The sequence below is a fragment of the Bos taurus genome, chromosome 17 (genome assembly GCF_002263795.3).
Source record: "Bos taurus isolate L1 Dominette 01449 registration number 42190680 breed Hereford chromosome 17, ARS-UCD2.0, whole genome shotgun sequence".
NCBI lineage: Eukaryota > Metazoa > Chordata > Mammalia > Artiodactyla > Bovidae > Bos > Bos taurus.
Window position 1 is genome coordinate 2,857,330 of NC_037344.1, and position 21,456 is coordinate 2,878,785.

At 39.7% G+C, this 21,456-nt stretch overlaps 1 protein-coding gene across 2 annotated transcripts; it reads left to right on the forward strand.

Moving 5' to 3' along the window:
• Positions 1-3,421: 3,421 nt before the first annotated feature.
• On the forward strand, positions 3,422-12,811 carry FGA (fibrinogen alpha chain). Of its 2 annotated transcripts, XM_005217437.5 has the most exons (6): positions 3,422-3,539; positions 5,727-5,861; positions 6,668-6,851; positions 7,887-8,032; positions 8,609-9,893; positions 10,634-12,811. In XM_005217437.5, exons 1-6 carry the CDS (start codon positions 3,486-3,488, stop codon positions 11,341-11,343), a joined length of 2,514 nt encoding a protein of 837 aa, XP_005217494.2. In that variant the 5' UTR covers positions 3,422-3,485; the 3' UTR covers positions 11,344-12,811.
• Positions 12,812-21,456: the final 8,645 nt, after the last annotated feature.

The following is a 21,456-nucleotide window of genomic DNA, read 5'->3' on the forward strand; positions in this document are numbered from 1 at the left end:
TGATCTACAAAAATGGCAATTTTATATGGTTTAACTTCTTAGCTGCACATGTATCTATTTGTTCCCCAACTGCAAGCAACCTGAATGTACATGACTATACATTATTTGCCTTTCTATCTCAAGAATATAGCGTGCAGGACAGACAAATAGCAGATATACAATAAATGTTTATTATTCTCAAACAAATGAATAAATGAACTGATCTCAGAATTTAATACATTTAAAATAAATTGGTGAAGGAAGGTATAGCCTCCTTTCTGGGATGTAGCCCCAATAAGGACAAATACCCCATTCAAAAGAAAGCAGAGGGTTGCTTTATTTTGCTTCATTTGTATTTTAAAGTTATGCTTCTACAAGGACAAATAGATGACTGGCTATGTATTTTACCCTCCTATATAAATTTTAATGTGTGGATATAGTTTAAAAGTGAAACATAATTACAGTTATAGAATTTCTACTCTTTTTACATACATTATATATCATACAAATAGGAACTATTGTAGTCCTGCCAGGTGTGATGGCATAACATATATGTGAATTCTGTATTTAGATACTTATAATTTGTGGAAAATTATATTAATGAAGGAAATATTTATCTCATTAGAGCTAAAGAAAATAGACTATAGTAATCTGTTGGGGAAATGCAATACAGAGTGGTTTTGGCTTAAGAAATTGGAAAATTTTCAATTTTTTCCCCATTTTTACTCCTGTAAAGATATCCTTATTGTCATATGATTTAAAAAATTATACTCCTATATACTGTACAACATAGGAATATAGCCAATATTTTATAATAAATGTAAATGGCTATAATCTTTAAAAATTGTGAAACAATATGCTGTATGCCTGAAACACACAATATTGGACATCATATACACCTCAATAAAAAAATCATATTCCTTGTATTATTCATTGCCTATTCACCTGCATGCCTTTCTGTCTAAGCAAAACCTGCTTCTCCAAGGCTGATAACAAGGCTTGTTTATGAGATAAAGAGGGCTTCCCAGGTGGTGCTACTGATAAAGAACCCACCTGCCAAGGCAGGAAATATAAGAGATGCTGGTTTGATCCCTGGGTAGGGAAGATCCCCTGGGGGAGAGCACAGCAACCCATTCCAATATTCTTGCCTGAAGAATCCCATGGACAGAGGAGCTTGGCGTAGGGTCCATAGGGTTGCAAAGAGTCAGATATGACTAAAGCGACTTAGCACACACATGAGATAAAGAACCTAGCCTGGTGTTCATTTTTGCAGTGCCAGGCTGAAGAGTCCCCCAGAAGTGCTTGCTTAGGGAGCTCTGGTACTGGAGAGATAACACAGGAACTTTCTATTTATATTTAATAGTACTTATTCTACGCCTGGCATTGTAGTAGGCAGTGTGCCTCAGCTTCAGGAATGTAGTGTGGAAGAGACAAAAAATAAACAACTTTCCCATCTATACTGTCCAGTAGTGATCAAATAGAATGAGTGAAAACCCACTCATCTTAAAAGAAAAGCATGTGAGGGTAGCTGCCCTTTAGGTAGTGTGGTCAAAAGAGGCCTCTCCAAAGAGGTGATCAGAGCCCTAGATGAAGCAAGGGAGTGAGACGTGCAGATACCTGAAAGAGCCATGGAATAGCAATGATGGTGCCCCAGGTGCTACTTGGAAATGCCTGGACATGGCACCAGAGTGCTGGCATTCAGCCACACTGGTTTCTTTTAGCTTACTTTCCATCAGATTCTGTCCAACCAAGTCATCTGAAGTTCACCAGACTACTCTCTGGGAACTTTTCGCATATTCCATGTTCACCTCCAAGAAAGACATTTTGTGCAGAGGAAAACATCTGAGGAAGTCAGTCTTGGGTCCTATATATTCCTGGCATTTTGCTAGTTCAACCACTGTAGACAAGTGTCACCCAGTTTTCCATGGAATCATTGCCCTCCAGAATCCAGATAAGGCTCCAGGGCTCTCTCTGAGCTCTGCAGCTGCCTCTAGAAACCCGAGAAAGCCACATCAGCGGAGATCCTGGTCGGACAAAGAACCTTCCATGGAGCAGGCGGTGTGGGAGGGCTCTGCCTTGTACCAGGGCTCTCACACACTCACACCAGGCTTCACACACCCGCAGAGCCCAAGGAGACAGCAGTCAGTTTCACAACAGTGGAGTTCATTCATGCTTTCTTGTTCAGTGAAGTCCCATACCTTTTGGGGAATATAGAGATCAATAAAATATGTCAGTTCTCCAGTTTATGATTTAATGGATGAGATGGATAATGTTCCTGTAGTACTAAATATTATGAGTGGTACATGGTCTAAGGAAGTATGAAAAAATAAGAGGCTGACTTCAATTGGAGACATGAAATCAGGTACTATGTAAAGTGTCCAACAAAGTGTCCAGCAGGTAGTAAACACTCAATGATTTTTGGTTATTATACTACAATCAGGATTGGCCTCACATAGGAAGCAGCATTTGAGACAAACTAGGATTGGCAGACATATCATAGGATGCCCAGTTAAATATATATTTCAAATAAACAACAACAATAAATTTTTAGTCTATGTCCAAATATTGAATGGGACATACACTAAAATATATTTGCTGTTTATCTGACATTCAAATTTAACTGGGCATCCTAGTTTTTTATTTGCTAAATCTGGCAACTCCTTAGAAAAGAAAATTCGATAAAGAGCAGGGAAATAAATGAGCAGGTCCAAAGTTACAGAAACTGAAAACAAATAATATTTTCATGGCATTTTAAATTTTCCAATAATTGTTAACACTTACTACTGAGTACTTACTATGTGACAATCTGAGGGCTTTACAAAGATTAACTTATTTATTCTTCATAAAAATGTGTGGCAAGTTATCACTAGAGGAATCTGAGGCATAAAGAAGTAGAGTACTTGTCCAAAAGCAGAGCTGGGAAATGGTGTAGCTGGGATTGTGAATCTAGGATATTTGGCTTCAGGGGCTGCCTGTCCTAACCATTCTGGAGAGAGGGAAGTCATCTCTGCTCACAGTAAGCTTATCGAAGCCCTTCAGGATCAGTTCATCGCCACAGTCAGTCAAAAGTCAGATCCACCAACCATCATTCCTATGTAAACTGAAATCTCAGCTGTCAAATCCCTACCTCCTGGTGGGCTATGGCTAGCCCATCTCTGCCACCTCTGTATTCTTTCAAGTACTCCAAGAGTAGGTCCTCCCACGTTCCCCCTTGCATTTCCAAAGTCACTGTGTTCCTGGAATATGGAATTTTCCACCAACTGGGCTACCTTTGCAATAGCTTATCAGAAGCAAACAAGCTTGGGGAATTGAGCAAGAAATTCTAGGACAACAACCTTACAGAAGGAGCGAGGGATGCAGGGTGCATGTTGACTCTCTCAATGGGACAAAGATAATGATTAATCAGACCTCCTGCAGATTTAAATGGGATGGGGACTGGAAGAGGAGGCAGTCTTCCTTTCTTTCAGCTGGGTGCTCCTCTTGAGTCAGCCCTATCCACGGCAGAGATGTTTTCCGTGAGGGACCTCTGCCTGGTCCTGAGTTTGGTGGGTGCAATTAAGGTATGGCCTTCTCTATTTCCTTTTCTCTTTCTTTCTGGTGTTCATTCTACAAAGAGCTTGCAGGTCTGAGTCAGCTATGTGTATGTCATCACACACTGCTGGCTTTATAAACTGTAGCCTGCGGAGGGAAGTTCCCAGATGGGACTGACATCTCAAGAATACAGGGAATATGATCCTAAGAAAGAGACTTAGCTGGACCAAAGTGTATAAATTCACAGGGGAAGCTTCTGCACCTGTAGCTTGGTTTTATATTGTTTGTTTGTTTTAAAGAGAAGAAATATTTGCTATCTTTGTTGCTGTAAAGACTTGGGATTGCTAGCTAACAGAACATTCTTATCATAAGAATTTTTAACCTAATTATTAATTTCTATTTGCCCATAACATGCAGAGCAATGGTTTAATGTAGCTTTTCTAAAAGTTTGTTTTTGTGTTTAATACAAAAGAAAATTAGCTATTTTTGAAAACAAATTACACAGCAAAATCAGAAGAGATTAATTGATAAACCAGTATGCTTTTTGGAAGAAATTGTATGCTTTTAAGATAATCACAAATATTGCAATAATTCCTAAAGTTTGACTACAGAGATTTACAGAAAAGAAGACAAACTTTATTCAACAATACTTTTGAAACACATTAATCTTATGAAAACATGATAAATCTGTTCTAAAAATTCAGTTACTTCCAGGCTATGAACTATCCTGGTTTCTTTCTTTCTCTTTACTGCTTATAAACCCTACCAGAGTAGAAGAAACTAAAGAATATTTCTAACATAATTTTCTCCCTTACAGTAAGCAATAAATAACCATTTTTATAGGAAATAAGACTAACAGCATTTGCTAAAGTTATATTTTGCATAATGCATACATTTCATTTATTTCTCCACTATTGGCATAAATATTTAATTTTTACCTGTTTTTATTATCCTGTCATTTTATTCCAAAGTATGTCTAAATTTATAATTTTATTTTTTAAACAAAAAGATTGTACTTTTTCCTTTAAATAAATTGCTCTTGATTGCTTGACATTACTATACATTGCTCACATTACTATTATCGGGGTTTTTTTAATGAGACAGAAAATACTAACTAATTATAAAAATAAACTACTGAGGGCTTCCCTAGTGGCTCAGTGGTAAAGAATCCACCTGCCAATGCAGGAGATGCAAGAAATGCAGGTTCAGTCCCTAGTCTGCGAAGATCCCACACGCCACAGAGCAACTAAGCCCATGCTCCAGAGCTACTGAGCCTGTGCTCTAGAGCCTGGGAACCGCAACTAGTGCAGCCCGAAAGCCCTAGAGCCTGTGCTCCACAACAGGAGAACCCACGGCCACACACACCGTAAGTGGAGAGCATTCCCAAAACTAGAGAAAAGCCAGCACAGAGAAAATAAATAAATAAAGTTATAACAAAAATAAACTACTGAGATCACACAACTCCCTGCAAGTTGGTGGTACAAAATAAAAATAGTTAAAACATAAAATCAACATTGATGTATTAAGTTATACCATTGTTGGAAGAATATTTATATATCCTATTTCACTCATTGATACCAACAGAATTTTTTTTTAATTTTTATTTCTAACTATAAGATGTTCAAAAAAAGTTGACAGTCTTGGACCTTTTTTTTCTTTCAGTATACTTTTCATTTCAAATAAAAGAAATTATTATGTGAGTAACCCTAAAAGCATTTCTGAGTATGAATTGGCCACATGTGTGTCCTCAGTATATGCTTGTTTAAATTTTGGACCCATAAGGTCGTTGTAGATATTTGAAGGAGACACAGACCTGAAGTATAGGTTTTTTCCTACTAAAACAGGAGTTAGAGGAGAGAGAACTCTTGGGTTTCTCCATTATTTTTCTATCTCCAGGTATGAATGAAAATGTAAAAGTAAATTTTAACTGTTTGTTGATTCAAATAATTTTTCTTTTACAACAGATCCTTTAAAACTCCTAACATTTACTAAAGGTTTGATTAGTGTCAAACACAGTTAAGGTTTATACACTAATCTCCTTTAACCTCACAACTCCACAAAATGGGCCTTAAGGATTTTCATCCAAAAGATAAGAAAACTGAAGCTTATAGAGCCCCTTGGATCCCTTGCTCAGGATTTATAGGCATGCTAGTGTCTCCTCTTTATCTGCTTAAAGATCACCTCTCTCTTTCGTGTGTGTTTATAAATCGTTAAAGACAGAAGATGGTAGTGATCCTCCCAGTGGTGACTTTTTAACTGAAGGAGGAGGGGTGCGTGGCCCAAGACTTGTGGAAAGACAGCAATCTGCCTGCAAAGAGACAGGCTGGCCCTTCTGCTCTGATGAAGACTGGGTAAGCCATGGGCATGGGGACTGGGGCAGGAGAGTCCTTTCCTGGGCACACAGATTGAATCAGGACAGTCCTTCCTGACCTGCTGGCAGTGCATGCAAGCTGCCACTTCAGGTCACTGAAAACTTGTCCAGTAGGAAATAACCTAATTAACCTACATTGCAAATAAAAGAAGACAAGTAGAAAAGAACCTAGTCCTGAGAGCACTGCTTAAATCACCTCCCAGACTCTGGGGCATTGGTGGGATTAACAGATTGGATTATAGCTGCATGTTCAGACAAGTACTACGAACCTGAGTATTAGGGCCTCCAGATTTCATGGGTCCTAATTTATGGTTAAGCGGACCCTCATTCCAGAATTTCTTTAGGATTTCCGACTAGCCCTCTTAAAGTACTTTTAGGTCAAGAAATGATGTGAAGAGACTGAAGAAGAGAACAGTGGGGGCTCACAGAAACCTGCAAAATTTTACTGGCTCTGAAAGACAGACTATTTCATTAATTTTTTTTAATTTACTGAAGTGTAGTTGATCTACAATATTATTTTAATTTCTACTATATAGCAAAGTGACTTAGTAATACATATGTGTATTCTTTGTCACACCCTTTTCCATTATGATTTCTCACGGGATATTGACTATAGTCCCTAGTGCTATACAGTAGGACTTTGCTGTTTATGCATCTTGCATATACTAATTTACATCTGCTAATCCTAGACTCCTAATCCATCCCTCCTCCACCCTCCCCCACCCCTCAGCACCCAGAAGTCCATTTCTGAGAGATAGACTCTTAATTTTTCCTCCTCGTTTCCAGAATACAAAATGCCCTTCTGGCTGCAGGATGAAAGGGTTGATTGATGAAGTCGATCAAGATTTTACAAGCAGAATAAATAAACTAAGAGATTCACTATTTAATTATCAGAAGAACAGTAAGGACTCTAATACATTGACCAAGAACATAGTGGAACTAATGAGAGGGGATTTTGCCAAAGCTAACAGTAAGTATTACAGTTAGTGCACACAATAAAAACAACAAAAATCAGAAATAGATAGGATGTCTTGTTGTAGCAACTGTGATTTTATTCCAGGGTACTTTAAGTAGAAACACGTATCTTTATGATATCCCTGAATTTTAAGGAGGGGCCTTGTTTTAGTCATTTTTATCATGTAAAACAAGGTAGCTTAGCATTATTTTAGGTCACAAAGTCAGAATTTTGGACTGAAGACTAGAATCTAAGTGTGTTCTTTTTTAAGAGTATATTCTGCAAATAAGATGAGCCCAACATTTTGAGTAGATGTTTCTGTTTCTGCCTTACAAAGGAAGGTACTGAGAGGTCAAGGGACTTGCCCAAAGGCACAAAGCGCTCAGGTGGTGGGGCTGGGAGTGCAATTCAGACTCCACCGAGCTTCTTAGAAAGTGTTTTGCTTTTTAAAAAATATGGAGTCATGTTGTCTCTTTCTCCCAGGCCTAGCACTAAGTCTCATTAGGACCAGGAAACTTCAGACTTGCTCTGGGCATGGGCAGCAAGTTTAGTAAGAGACTCCAGCTCATGAAAACTTGCCTTCACTCTTTATATCATTGGGAGACTCAATTAATTAATTTTATGGTGCAAGAGCAACTGGCAAATGAATGATCCTGCTGACTTATAAAAAAAGAAAGTTTACAAACAATTTCAAACCTATAGCTTGGAAGAAAACCTTTTCAGTAAGAAAATCCAAGAATATATTCAAGTTCCTTGATTAAGGATATAATGAAATAACTGGAATGTGATTAAACATTATTTTATCTCAATTATACCTTTACATTTTCAGAGATTTATTTGAAGAATGCACCTTAATTTTCATGGATGACTGCAGGATATTTTCCAAATATCAAACACCTAATAGATTTGAAAATCACAAATTAAATGTTTAGAGTAGAAACTATTATAGAAGTAAAATGGGGAATATCCATAAGCAAATTGCCTTCTTTTTCTGACTAACACAAGCAAATCACTCAGCAGCTACTTCAGTATCCATATTTTCCATTTCAGACAATGATAATACATTTAAACAAATATCAGAAGATCTGAGAAGCAGAATTGAGATCCTGAGGCGCAAAGTCATAGAACAAGTACAACGTATCAACGTTCTGCAGAAAAATGTCAGGGATCAACTGGTAGATATGAAACGATTGGAGGTGAGTAAGGATGTGGCTCTGACTTCAGATTTCCTTATTTTTGAGTAGCAAGGAAAGGAAGACAATAGTCATTCATTAAATGCCTACTTAAATGCCTACTTGACGTAGAGCAATGCGTTATAGCTATTATCTACCAAAGTAGGTATTACGGATCCACTCTACAGATGAAAAAACAAGCTCAGTGCTATTAAGTAAAATTTCCAAGAGCATGTAAAATGGTAATTTCAAAAGCAAATATTCAGTCTTTGCTTGTCTTATTCCAAGCCCTGCTTCTCCCTGACACCACTGTGTCTCTGAGTCTTCAGCTTCAGTCTCACAGAGGATCACATCATTAATGTTTCCTTTGGAGGGAATAGCACTTTCCTCTTGATCTATTCTAAGATAAATCCAGATAGCTCCTATTGTTTATCCTGGCCAGCCTTACAATACCCAAGGTCTCTTCCACTGAGGATGGTTGGTAGGTCTCCAAGTCAAACAAGTGAAACCAGTTTCCAAAAAGTAAGTTAATTACTAAGAACTCAACAGACAGTTCATTTACAGCTACCTTTTTTCTTTATCTTTCCCCCCTCTCTCTAGGTGGACATTGATATTAAGATCCGATCTTGCAAAGGGTCATGCAGTAGAGCTTTAGAACATAAGGTAGATCTGGAGGACTATAAAAATCAGCAGAAGCAACTTGAACAGGTTATTGCCATAAACCTACTTCCCTCTAGAGACATTCAATACTTACCATTGATAAAAATGAGTACAATTACAGGCCCTGTTCCCAGAGAGTTCAAGAGCCAGCTCCAAGAGGCCCCTCTAGAATGGAAGGCACTGCTGGAAATGCAGCAGACGAAAATGGTGTTGGAAACTTTCGGTGGCGATGGACATGCCAGAGGAGACTCTGTATCTCAAGGAACAGGATTAGCACCAGGAAGTCCCAGAAAGCCTGGAACCAGTAGTATTGGAAATGTGAACCCTGGGAGCTATGGACCTGGAAGTAGTGGCACTTGGAACCCCGGCCGCCCTGAGCCCGGAAGTGCTGGCACCTGGAACCCCGGCCGCCCCGAGCCCGGAAGTGCTGGCACCTGGAACCCCGGCCGCCCCGAGCCCGGAAGTGCTGGCACCTGGAACCCCGGCCGCCCCGAGCCCGGAAGTGCTGGCACCTGGAACCCCGGCCGCCCCGAGCCCGGAAGTGCTGGCACTTGGAATACTGGAAGCTCTGGATCTTCAAGTTTTAGGCCAGATAGCTCAGGTCATGGGAACATTAGGCCTTCCAGTCCAGACTGGGGCACCTTTAGAGAGGAAGGAAGTGTAAGTTCAGGGACAAAGCAAGAGTTCCACACAGGTAAACTTGTCACTACTAAAGGAGATAAAGAGCTTCTGATTGATAATGAGAAGGTCACCTCTGGTCACACAACTACCACTCGTCGTTCATGCTCTAAAGTCATTACAAAGACAGTTACAAATGCCGACGGTCGCACAGAAACGACCAAAGAAGTGGTAAAGTCTGAAGATGGTTCTGACTGCGGTGACGCGGACTTCGACTGGCACCATACTTTTCCTTCGAGGGGTAACCTAGATGATTTCTTTCATAGAGACAAGGATGATTTCTTCACCCGTAGTTCACACGAGTTTGATGGTAGGACAGGCTTAGCACCCGAATTTGCAGCCTTAGGGGAATCGGGCTCTTCCAGTAGTAAAACTTCAACTCACAGCAAACAGTTTGTAAGCAGCAGCACAACTGTCAACAGAGGTGGCTCCGCGATTGAAAGCAAGCACTTTAAAATGGAAGATGAGGCCGAAAGCCTAGAGGATCTTGGCTTTAAAGGAGCACACGGCACCCAGAAAGGCCATACTAAAGCTCGTCCTGCCAGAGGTATCCACACTTCTCCTTTGGGGGAGCCTTCCCTGACCCCCTAGACTAAGTTCATTACTCCTGCAACGTGTCTCCCATAGCACCTTTTACTTCTTCCTTAGTCCTCTATCCTGCTTAATTGAAATTACATGGTTTTGTTTGTGTGTATGTGTGTGTATATATGTGTGTGCGCACGCGTGCTAGACTGTAAGTTCCATGGGGGCAGGGACTTTGTCTATCATGTTCATTTCTGTATTCCCAAACGCCTAGCAGTGTGGAGTCAGCATTCAATAAATACATGTTATATGAATGAATGAATTAATCCTTCTGGCACTCAATTTTTAAATTTGTTTATTCAAATTCTTTTACCACTCAGAATGTGTGCTGTTGGAAATTGTCACTAACATATTAGTCATATTTTTAGTGTATGGCTCGGGTGACATTGAGGTCAGGTTAAAAATAAGTGATATTAGTACTAAATGCTAAAGATATCTTTGCTGATTACTTGTCATTAATCAGTATGTGGAAGTGAAATTACAAATTCATTGAGAAAAAGCCCCCTTGCAATTTGTACATATAAATGCTATTGACTTGCATAAGTTCCATCCCTGTGTAAGCACATCCTTTCTCTTTAAAGAGAAGGAAGAATGGAAGGAAGGGAGGGAAAGGAAGCCAGTTACTTTCATTTAATCTAGGCCATTTAACTTTGTAAAGTTAAATGAGAGAAATTTCTTCCAACCAGCTTAATTTTTTTTTTTTAGACTGTTATGATGTCCTCCAAACACGTCCTTCAGGTGCCCAAAGTGGCATTTTCAGTATCAAGCTACCAGCATCCAGTAAAATTTTTTCTGTTTATTGCGATCAAGAGACCGGTTTGGGAGGATGGCTTTTGATCCAGCAAAGAATGGATGGATCACTGAATTTTAACCGAACCTGGCAAGACTACAAGAGAGGTTTCGGCAGCCTAAATGACAAGGGAGAAGGAGAATTCTGGCTAGGCAATGAATACCTCCACTTACTAACCCTGAGGGGCTCCATCCTTAGGGTTGAATTAGAAGACTGGGCTGGGAAAGGGGCTTATGCAGAATATCATTTGAGGGTAGGCTCTGAGGCAGAGGACTATGCCCTTGAGGTCTCCTCTTACAAGGGCACAGCAGGTGATGCTCTGATTGAGGGTTCTGTGGAGGAAGGGACAGAGTACACTTCTCACACTGGTATGCGGTTCAGCACCTTCGACAGGGATGCAGACAAGTGGGAAGACAACTGTGCTGAAGTCTACGGAGGAGGCTGGTGGTACAACAACTGCCAGGCAGCCAATCTCAATGGCATCTACTATCCTGGTGGCTCCTATGACCCCAGGGACAACAGTCCCTATGAGATTGAGAATGGTGTGGTCTGGGTCCCCTTCAGAGGTGCAGATTATTCTCTCAGGGCTGTTCGTATGAAAATCCGGCCCCTTGTGACACAATAGGCTGAAGGAGTGGAAGTGAGTGGACTCTATTTAGTGAAGAAGAGAAAAAATTAAGGAAGAGAAAGGAGATTCTTTACAGCCTACTAAAAATTCTCAGGTGCTATTTTATTATTCTTTGTACTGTAGCTAAATGTAACTGAGACATAGTAGTGTTTATAAAATAAAGTTACATGAGTTTTTAATCTTTAAAATAGTTCTGTGGGCTTTAAAATTTGTATTAAAATGCACCAAGGGACATACAGTACATCAGTAAGAGGAAGTGAGATGGAAGGTCCTCTATGCAACACTTAAGGGTGTAGTTTTGAGAATGTCTCCATTTCATACCACCCAAAGTCATAGGGTCATTGTAAAGCAAAAAGTAGTTTCATCTATTCTACTTGAATCGTTTTAAACCAATATCTTAAGTTGCAAATCACTGGACTGAACAATGGCTGGCCTTTGTTTAGGAATTTACAAGTTACTATGAACATTAATCTCCTCTGTTGGCAAGCAAATCCAGCAAGGCCGAAGGAGCATTCTTTCCTAACAGAAATAGAAACCTATCTACTTTTTAAGACTTCCAATGAAGACCTTCAGATCAGATCAGTCCCTCAGTCGCGTCCGACTCTTTGCGACCCCATGAATCTCAGCACGCCAGGGCTCCCTGTCCATCACAAACTCCCAGAGTTCACTGAGACTCACGTCCATCGAGTCAGTGATGCCATCCAGCCATCTCATCCTCTGTCATCCCCTTCTGCTCCTGCCCCCAATCCCTCCCAGCATCAGTCTTTTCCAGTGAGTCAACTCTTCGCATGAGGTAGCCAAAGTACTGGAGTTTCAGCTTTAGCATCATTCCTTCCAAAGAAATTCCAGGGCTGATCTCCTTCAGAATGGACTGGTTGGATCTCCTTGCAGTCCAAGGGACTCTCAAGAGTCTTCTCCAACACCACAGTTCTAAAGCATCAATTCTTCGGCCCCCAGCCTTCTTCAGAGTCCAACTCTCACCTCAATACATGACCACAGGAAAAACCATAGCCTTGACTAGACGAACCTTTGCTGGCAAAGTAATGTCTCTGCTTTTGAATATGCTATCTAGGTTGGTCATAACTTTCCTTCCAAGGAGTAAGCGTCTTTTAATTTCATGGCTGCAGTCACCATCTGCAGTGATTTTGGAGCCCAGAAAAATAAAGTCTGACACTGTTTCCACTGTTTCCCCATCTATTTCCCATGAAGGGATGGGACCGGATGCCATGATCTTCGTTTTCTGAATGTTGAGCTTTAAGCCAACTTTTTCACTCTCCACTTTCACCTTCAACAAGAGGCTTTTTAGTTCCTCTTCACTTTCTGCCATAAGGGTGGTGTCATCTGTATATCTGAGGTTATTGATATTTCTCCCAGCAATCTTGATTCCAGCTTGTGTTTCTTCCAGTCCAGCGTTTCTCATGATGTACTCTGCATATAAGTTAAATAAACAGGGTGACAATAATCAGCCTTGACGGACTCCTTTTCCTATTTGGAACCAGTCTGTTGTTCCATGTCCAGTTCTAACTGTTGCTTCCTGACCTGCATACAAATTTCTCAAGATGAAGACCTTAATGCACATTAAAATTTCTCCCTAGAGTCTAACCAATTTCTTTCAGAAAGTACATGGAAAAAAGCATTTAAAATCTTTTAAATATTTACAAGTAGTCCAAACACATTGAACTTAACACCTTAATAAAAAATCCCCACAGTTTTCATTTCACTTCATTTTTCACCAATCATAAAGTATGTTCTGTGATGTATTACTTATTAAAGTAAGACATTTTTTGAAACCACCTCAATATGATCTATATAAATATAGTCATACATTCAATATATTTACATTGGTCAGTATTTTATTGATCTAAGTTGCATCTTTGGTGGCCTTGGCTCCTGGCCCCAATTTTTAACTCACAGTTTCTTCTAGTGAGAAGCACTTGCCACTTACTCTTGAAAATGTATTAAAATATCACAAGCATATTGGGATCCCAGTACATTGCTCTCACTTGCATAAAGTTTCCATCCCAATGAAAATGCATCCTTTCTCCTAGGAAGGGACAAAAGGGAAGGAAGGACGGGAGGGAGAGAGGGAGAAGAAGGAGGGAGGGAGGAGGGGTAGGAAAAAGGAAAGGGCGCTGGGTGGTGCCTGGGGAAGTGGAAAAAAGGTAAGCAAACAGCTTGCAAATGAGTCACCTATAATGGTCCAATATTCTTGCATTTCCTTATGTGCTGCTGTGGCCCAGCAGCTAAAGAATCTGCCTGCAATGCAGGAGACCTGGGTTCGATCCCTGGGCTGGGAAAATCCCCTGGAGAAGGGAAAGGCTACCCACTCCAGTATTCTGGCCTGGAGAATTCCATGGACTATGTAATCCATGGGATCCCAAATAGTTGGACACAACTGAGCAACTTTCACAAATAAGTGATCTCCTCCAAATCTTACAAAAACAAGACCAGGGGCTGACTGTGGCTCAGACCATGAACTCCTTATTACCAAATTCAGACTTAAATTGAGGAAAGTAGGGAAAACCACTAGACCATTCAGGTATAACCTAAATCAAATCCCTTATGATTATACAGTGGAAATGAGAAATAGATTTAAGGGACTAGATCTGATAGATAGAGTGCCTGATGAACTATGGAATGAGGTTCGTGACATTGTGCAGGAGACAGGGATCAAGACCATGGAAAAGAAATGCAAAAAAGCAAAATGGCTGTCTGGGGAGGCCTTACAAATAGCTGTGAAAAGAAGAGAAGCCAAAAGCAAAGGAGAAAAGGAAAGATATAAGCATCTGAATGCAGAGTTCCAAAGAACAGCAAGAAGAGATAAGAAAGCCTTCCTCAGTGATCAATGCAAAGAAGTACAGGAAAACAACAGAATGGGAAAGACTAGGGATCTCTTCAAGAAAATTAGAGATACCAAGGGGACATTTCATGCAAAGATGGGCTCGATAAAGGACAGAAATGGTATGGACCTAACAGAAGCAGAAGATATTAAGAAGAGGTGGCAAGAATACACAGAAGAACTGTACAAAAAAGATCTTCACGACCCAGATAATCACGATGGTGTGATCACTGACCTAGAGCCAGACATCCTGGAATGTGAAGTCAAGTGGGCCTTAGAAAGCATCACTAAAAACAAAGCTAGTGGAGGTGATGGAATTCCAATTGAGCTATTCCAAATCCTGAAAGATGATGCTGTTAAAGTGCTGCACTCAATATGCCAGCAAATTTGCAAAACTCAGCAGTGGCCACAGGACTGGAAAAGGTCAGTTTTCATTCCAATCCCAAAGAAAGGCAATGCCAAAGAATGCTCAAACTACTGCACAATTGCACTCATCTCACATGCTAGTAAAGTAATGCTCAAAATTCTCCAAGCCAGGCTTCAGCAATATGTGAACCGTGAACTTCCTGATGTTCAAGCTGGTTTTAGAAAAGGCAGAGGAACCAGAGATCAAATTGCCAACATCCGCTGGATCATGTAGAAAGCAAAAGAGTTCCAGAAAAACATCTATTTCTGCTTTATTGACTATGCCAAAGCCTTTGAGTGTGTGGATCACAATAAACTGTGGAAAATTCTTCAAGAGATGGGAATACCAGGTGGTCACCTGACCTGCCTCTTGAGAAATCTGTATGCAGGTCAGGAAGCAACAGTTAGAACTGGACATAGAACAAAAAACTGGTTCCAAATAGGAAAAGAAGTTCGTCAAGGCTGTATATTATCACCCTGCTTATTTAACTTATATGCAGAGTACATCATGAGAAACACTGGACTGGAAGAAACACAAGCTGGAATCAAGATTGCCGGGAGAAATATCAATAACCTCAGATATGCAGATGACACCACCCTTACGGCAGAAATATTTGGCAAGACTAATACAATTATGTAAAGTTTAAAAATAAAATTTAATTAAAAAAAAAAAGAAAGAAAGTGAAGAGGAACTCAAAAGCCTCTTGAGAAAAGTGAAAGAGGAGAGTGAAAAAGTTGGCTTAAAGCTCAACATTCAGGAAACAAAGATCATGGCATCCAGTCTCATCACTTCATGGGAAATAGATGGGGAAACAGTGGAAACAGTGTCAGACTTTATTTTTCTGGGCTCCAAAATCACTGCAGATGGTGACTGCAGCCATGAAATTAAGACGCTTACTCCTTTGGAAGGAAAGTTATGACCAACCTAGATAGCATGCAGGGCTATGGTTTTTCCTGTGGTCATGTATGGATGTGAGAGTTGGACTGTGAAGAAGGCTGAGTGCCGCAGAATTGATGCTTTTGAACTGTGGTGTTGGAGAAGACTCTTGAGAGTCCTTGGACTGCAAGGAGATCCAACCAGTCCATTCTGAAGGAGATCAGCCCTGGAATTTCTTTGGAAGGAATGATGCTAAAGCTGAAACTCCAGTACTTTGGCCACCTCATGTGAAGAGTTGACTCATTGGAAAAGACTCTGATGCTGGGAGGGATTGGGGGCAGGAGGAGAAGGGGACAACAGAGGATGAGATGGCTGGATGGCATCACTGACTTGATGGACGTGAGTCTCAGTGAACTCTGGGAGTTGGTGATGGACAGGGAGGCCTGGCGTGCTGTGATTCATGGGGTTGCGAAGAATTGGACACGACTGAGCGCCTGAACTGAACTGAAGAGCTTCTTCAGAATTTAAAAGGATTTTCATTTATTTCAGACACTAGTGTGTCATATTATTTCCAAGTCTGCCTCCTTAGACATATCTACCCACACATCTGCCTACACACAATTTGAGTTGGCAGTAGAAGTATTTTATTTTCCAGAATATCACACTGTTAGGGACAGAATTGGTCCCCACATGAAAGTGAATTTGACTGTGAAGGGCCATTTTCTCCATCTACTTCTTAAAGCTGTATTTCTCTCTTGCTTTCTGGTATTCCACACCCTCCTGTCTTACCTCTCTCAGTCTGTAATTCGCAATTCCGGCTCAGATCACTCGTTAATGTAGGAATTTTTCATTGCAACAACTTTAGTACTCATTTTTATCAGTTGGAATTAGCTTTGACACATGTGACTTAAATAAGACAGAAACCTCTACAGAAATATGCCCCCATGAAATCTTGAGGAAGCCATCATCCTAATATATAACTTTTACCCTCAAGTTTACCTCATGGCCCAAATATTTTGTCTTGGGCAGTCTGGAGGAGGAAAGACAGAGGATAAAGAGGTAGCTTGTCTTTTTTAAGGAACTTTCCAGGATGTCCCATAGAGCACATCCACTCTGTCCCATAAATCACAAAGACAGGCCAAGCTGCCAGAAGGGTCAAGATGCCTTGCTTATTTGCTGGGGTACAAAACTATGCTGATTAAAATTAGGAAGACAGGGAGGATAGAGGTTAGGAGAAGCAATTAGCAATCATAGCCAGACCATTGTTTCTCACTTTGCAAGTGTTTTCTCCTTAGATAATTTGACAATTGCTACAGCTCCAGTTACCATCAATAATCTGTTGATAACTTAATCTAATTTATGTTTTTCAACTAATACTGAACACATTCAGTGAAATATTTCTCATTAATCTAAGATTAACTAATTATTTTCCCATCAAAACCAGTTGCCTCACCGTAGTTCTAATTTTAGTCATAGACCTCACTAGCCCTCCTGTTTCTTAATCTAGAAAAATTGGTCTCCTCAGCTTCTATACTTCCTTTCAATCAATTATCCAGTCTACTCCTAAATCATCTTCTACTCTAAAAATGGTCATTGTTACAACACTTTTATGCTCTTATGTTATCTCATGTTAATCTTTTCTCTTTCAAGCTGTTAAACAGTCTGTTAACCTCACACCTTACTGCCATTCTTTATTTTTGTATTGAAGTACAGTTAATTTACAAAATGCTGTGTTAGTATCAGGTATACAGGAAAGTGATTTATATGTGTATATATATATATATATATATATACACACACACATATATATGTATTATGAAAATGAATAAATATATCATTTTTGTATTCTTTTCAATCATAGGTTATTAAAAGGTATTGAATATAGTTCCCTGTGCTATATAATAGTATCCTGTTTTATATATATTTTATATATACTACTATATATATGTGAATCCCAAACTTCTAATTTATCTATCTCGCCTCATCCCCTTTGGTAACAGTAAGTTTATTTTTTTATGTCTTTGAATCTATTTCTATTTTGTAAATAAATTAATTTGCATCAATTTGCATCAATGTTTTAGATTCCACACATAAGCAATATCATGTGACTTCTGTCTTTATCTGTCTGATTTACTTAAGTTAATATGATCATCTCTAGGTCTTTCCATGTTGCTGCAAATGGCATTATTTAATTATTTTTAATGGTTGAGTAATATTCCATTGTGCAAATTAGAGATACCAAGGGAACATTTCATTCAAAGATGGGTACAATATAAGACAGAAATGGCAAGGACCTAAAAGAAGCAAAAGATATTAGGAAGATGTGGCAAGGATACACAGAAGAACTATATATTAAAAGTCTTAATGATATGGATAACCAAAATGCTGTGGTCTCTCATCTAGAGCCAGACATCCTGGAGTCTGAAGTCAAGTGGGTCCTAAGAAGCATCACTAGCAACAAACTTGATGCAGGTGATGGAATTCCAGCTAAGCTATTCCAAATCCTAAAAGATGATACAGTTAAAATGCTGCATTCTTTATGCCAGCCAATATGGAAGACTCAGCAGTGGCCACAGGATGGGAAAATGTCAGTTTTAATTCCACTCCCAAAAAGGGCAATGATGAAGAATGTTCAGCATTTGAAGAGTGAACATCGACATTTTAGGAATCAGTAAATTAAAATGGACTGGAATGGGCGAATTTAACTCAGATGACCATTGTATTTACTATTCTGGGCAAGAATTCCTTTGAAAAAATGGAGTAGCCATCATAGTCAACAAAAGAGTCCAAAATGCAGGACTTGGGTGCAATCTCAAAAATGACAGAATGATCTCAGTTCATTTCCAAGGCAAACCATTCAGTATCACAGTAATACAAGTCTATGCCCCGACCAGTAATGCTGAAGAAGCTGAACAGTTCTGTGAAGACCTACAAGACCTTCTAGAACTAACACCCCAAAAGGATGTCTTTTTCATAATAGGGGACTGGAATGAAAAAGTAGGAATTCAAGAGGTACCTGGAGTAACAGGCAAATTTGGCCTTGGAGTACAAAATGAAGCAGGGCAAGGGCTAACAGAGTTTTGCCAAAAGAATGTCATAGAAAAAAACTCTTCCAACAATACAAGAGACAATTCTACACATGGATATCACCAGATGGTCCATACCGAAATCACATTGATTATATTCTTTGCAGCCAAAGATGGAGAACCTCTATACAGTCAGCAAAACCAAGACTGGGAGCTGACTGCAGCTCAGATCATGCCAAATTCAGACTTAAATTGAAGAAAGTAGGGAAAACCACTAGACCATTCAGGTATGACCTAAATCAAATCCCTTATGATTATAGAGTGAAAGTGACAAGTCGATTCAAAGGATTAGATCTGATAGAGTATCTGAAGAAATATGGGTGGAGGTTGATGATACTGTACAGGAGGCAGTGATCAAGACCATCCCAAGAGAAAGAAATGCAAAAAATAAAAACCAAAATGATTGTCTGAGGAGCCCTTACAAATAGCTGAGAAAATAAGAGAAGGTAAAGGCACAGGAAAAAGGAGGATATACACACTTGAATGCAGAGTTCCAAAGAACAGCAAGGAGAGATGAGAAAGCCTTCCTCAGTGATCAATGCAAAGAAATAGAGGAAAACAACAGAATGGCAAAGACCGAAGATCTCTTTAAGAAAATTAAAGATAACTTTCATGCAAAAATTGGCACAATAAAGGATAGAAATGGTATGCACATAACAGAAGCAGAAGATATTAAGAAGAGGTGGCAAGGATACACAGAAGGACTATACAAAAAAGATCTTCATGACCCAGATAACCACAATGGTGTGATCACTCACCTAAAGCCAGACAACCTGGAATGTGAAGTCAAGTGGGCCATAGGAAGCATCACTACAACAAAGTTAGTGGAAGTGATGGAATTCCAGTTGAGCCATTTCAAATCCTGAAAGATGATGCTGTGAAAGTGCCGCACTCAATATGCCAGCACATTTGGAAAACTCAGTATCAGAGGACTAGAAAAAGTCAGTTTTAATTCCAACCCCAAAGAAAGGCAATGCCAAAGAATGTTCAAACTATTGCACAATTGCACTCATCTCACACGCTAGAAAAGTAATGCTCAAAATTCTCCAAGCCAGGCCTCAACAGTATGTGAACTGTGAACTTCCAGATGTTCAAGCTGGGTTTAGAAAAGGCAGAGGAACCAGAGATCAAACTGCCAACATTTGTTGGATCATCGAAAAAGCAAGAGAGTTCCAGAAAAACATCTACTTCTTTATTGACTATGCCAAAGCCTTTGACTGTGTGGATCACAACAAACTATGGAAAATTCTTGAAGAGATTGGAATACCAGACCACCTTACCTGCCTCCTGAGAAATCTGTATGCAGGTCAAGAAGCAACAGTTAGAACTGGATATAGAACAACAAATTGGTTCCAAATTGGGATAGGAGTATGTCAAGACTATATATAGTCACCCTGCTTATTTACCTTCTATGCAGAGTACATCATGTGAAATGGTGGGCTAGATGAATCACAAGCTGGAATCAAGATTGCCAGGAGACATATCAATAACCTCAGATACACAGATGACACCACGATTATGGTAGAAAGTGAAGAGGCACTAAAGATCCTCTTGATGAAAGTGAAAGAGGAGAGTGAAAAAGTTGACTTAAAAGTCAATATTCAGAAAACCAAGATCATGGCATCCGGTTCCATCACTTCAGGGCAAATAGATGGGGAAACAATGGAAACAGTAAGAGACTTGATTTTGGGGGGTTCCAAAATCACTGCAGATGGTGATTGCAGCCATGGAATTAAAAGACACTTGCTCCTTGGATGAAAAGCTATGTCCAACCTAGACAGCATATTAAAAAGCAGAGATGTTACTTTGTTGCAAAAGGCCTGTCTAGTCAAAGCTATGGTTTTCCAATTATCATGTATGAATGTGAGAGGTGGACTATAAAGAAAGCTGGACATTGAAGAACTGATGGTTTTGAACTGTGGTGTTGGAGAAGTCTCTTGAGAGTCCCTTGGACTACAAGGAGATCCAACCAGTCAATCCTCAAGGAAATCAAACCTGAATATTCATTGGAAGGACTGATGTTTAAGTTGAAACTCCGATAGTTTGGCCACCTGATGCTAATAACTGTCTCATTGGAAAAGACCTTGATGCTGGGAAAGAATGAAGATGGGAGAAGAGGATGACAAAGGATGAGATAGTTGGATGGCATCACTGACTTGATGAACATGAGTTTGAGCAGTCTCTGGGATTTGGTGATGGACATGGAAGGCTGGCATGATGCAGTCCGTGGGTTCACAAAGAGTCAGACACGACTGACTGAACTGAGCTGAAATGAAAAATATTCAAACTACCACACAACTGTGCTCATTTCACATGCTAGCAAGTAATGCTCAAAATCCTTCAACCTAAGCTTCAACAGTATGTGAATTGAGAACTTCCAGATGTACAAACTGAATTTTGAAAAGGTAGAGGAACCAGAAATCAAATTGCCAACACCCACTGGATCATAGAAAAAGCAAGGAATATCCAGGAAAACATCTACATCTGCTTCATAGACTATGCAAAAGCCTTTAACTGCATGGACTACAACAAACTGTGGAAAATTCTTCAAGAGATGGAAATACCAGACCATGTTACCTGACTCCTGAAAAACCTGTATGCACGTCAAGAAGGAACAGTTAAAACTGGACATGGAACAACAGACTGGTTCAAAATTGAGAAAGGAGTATCTCAAGGCTGTGTATTGTTACCTGCTTATTTAACTCATGTGCAGAGTACATTATGCAAAATTCTGGGCTGGATGAATCTACAAACTGGAATCAAGATTGCCAAGAGAAAAATCAATAGCCTCAGATATGCAGATAATACCACCTTAATGGCAGAGTGAAGAGAAACTAAACAGCCTCTTGATGAGAGTGAAAGAGGAGAGTGAAAACCTGGCTTGAAACAACATTCAAAAAAAT

Bases quoted from the DNA above. Each gene is read 5' to 3' on its own strand.
- FGA (XM_005217437.5), top strand. From the start codon at position 3,486: ATGTTTTCCGTGAGGGACCTCTGCCTGGTCCTGAGTTTGGTGGGTGCA. The intron at 5,862-6,667 runs GTAAGCCATGGG...CCTCGTTTCCAG, and splicing joins TCTGCTCTGATGAAGACTGG to AATACAAAATGCCCTTCTGG. The intron at 6,852-7,886 runs GTAAGTATTACA...TTTCCATTTCAG, and splicing joins GGATTTTGCCAAAGCTAACA to ACAATGATAATACATTTAAA.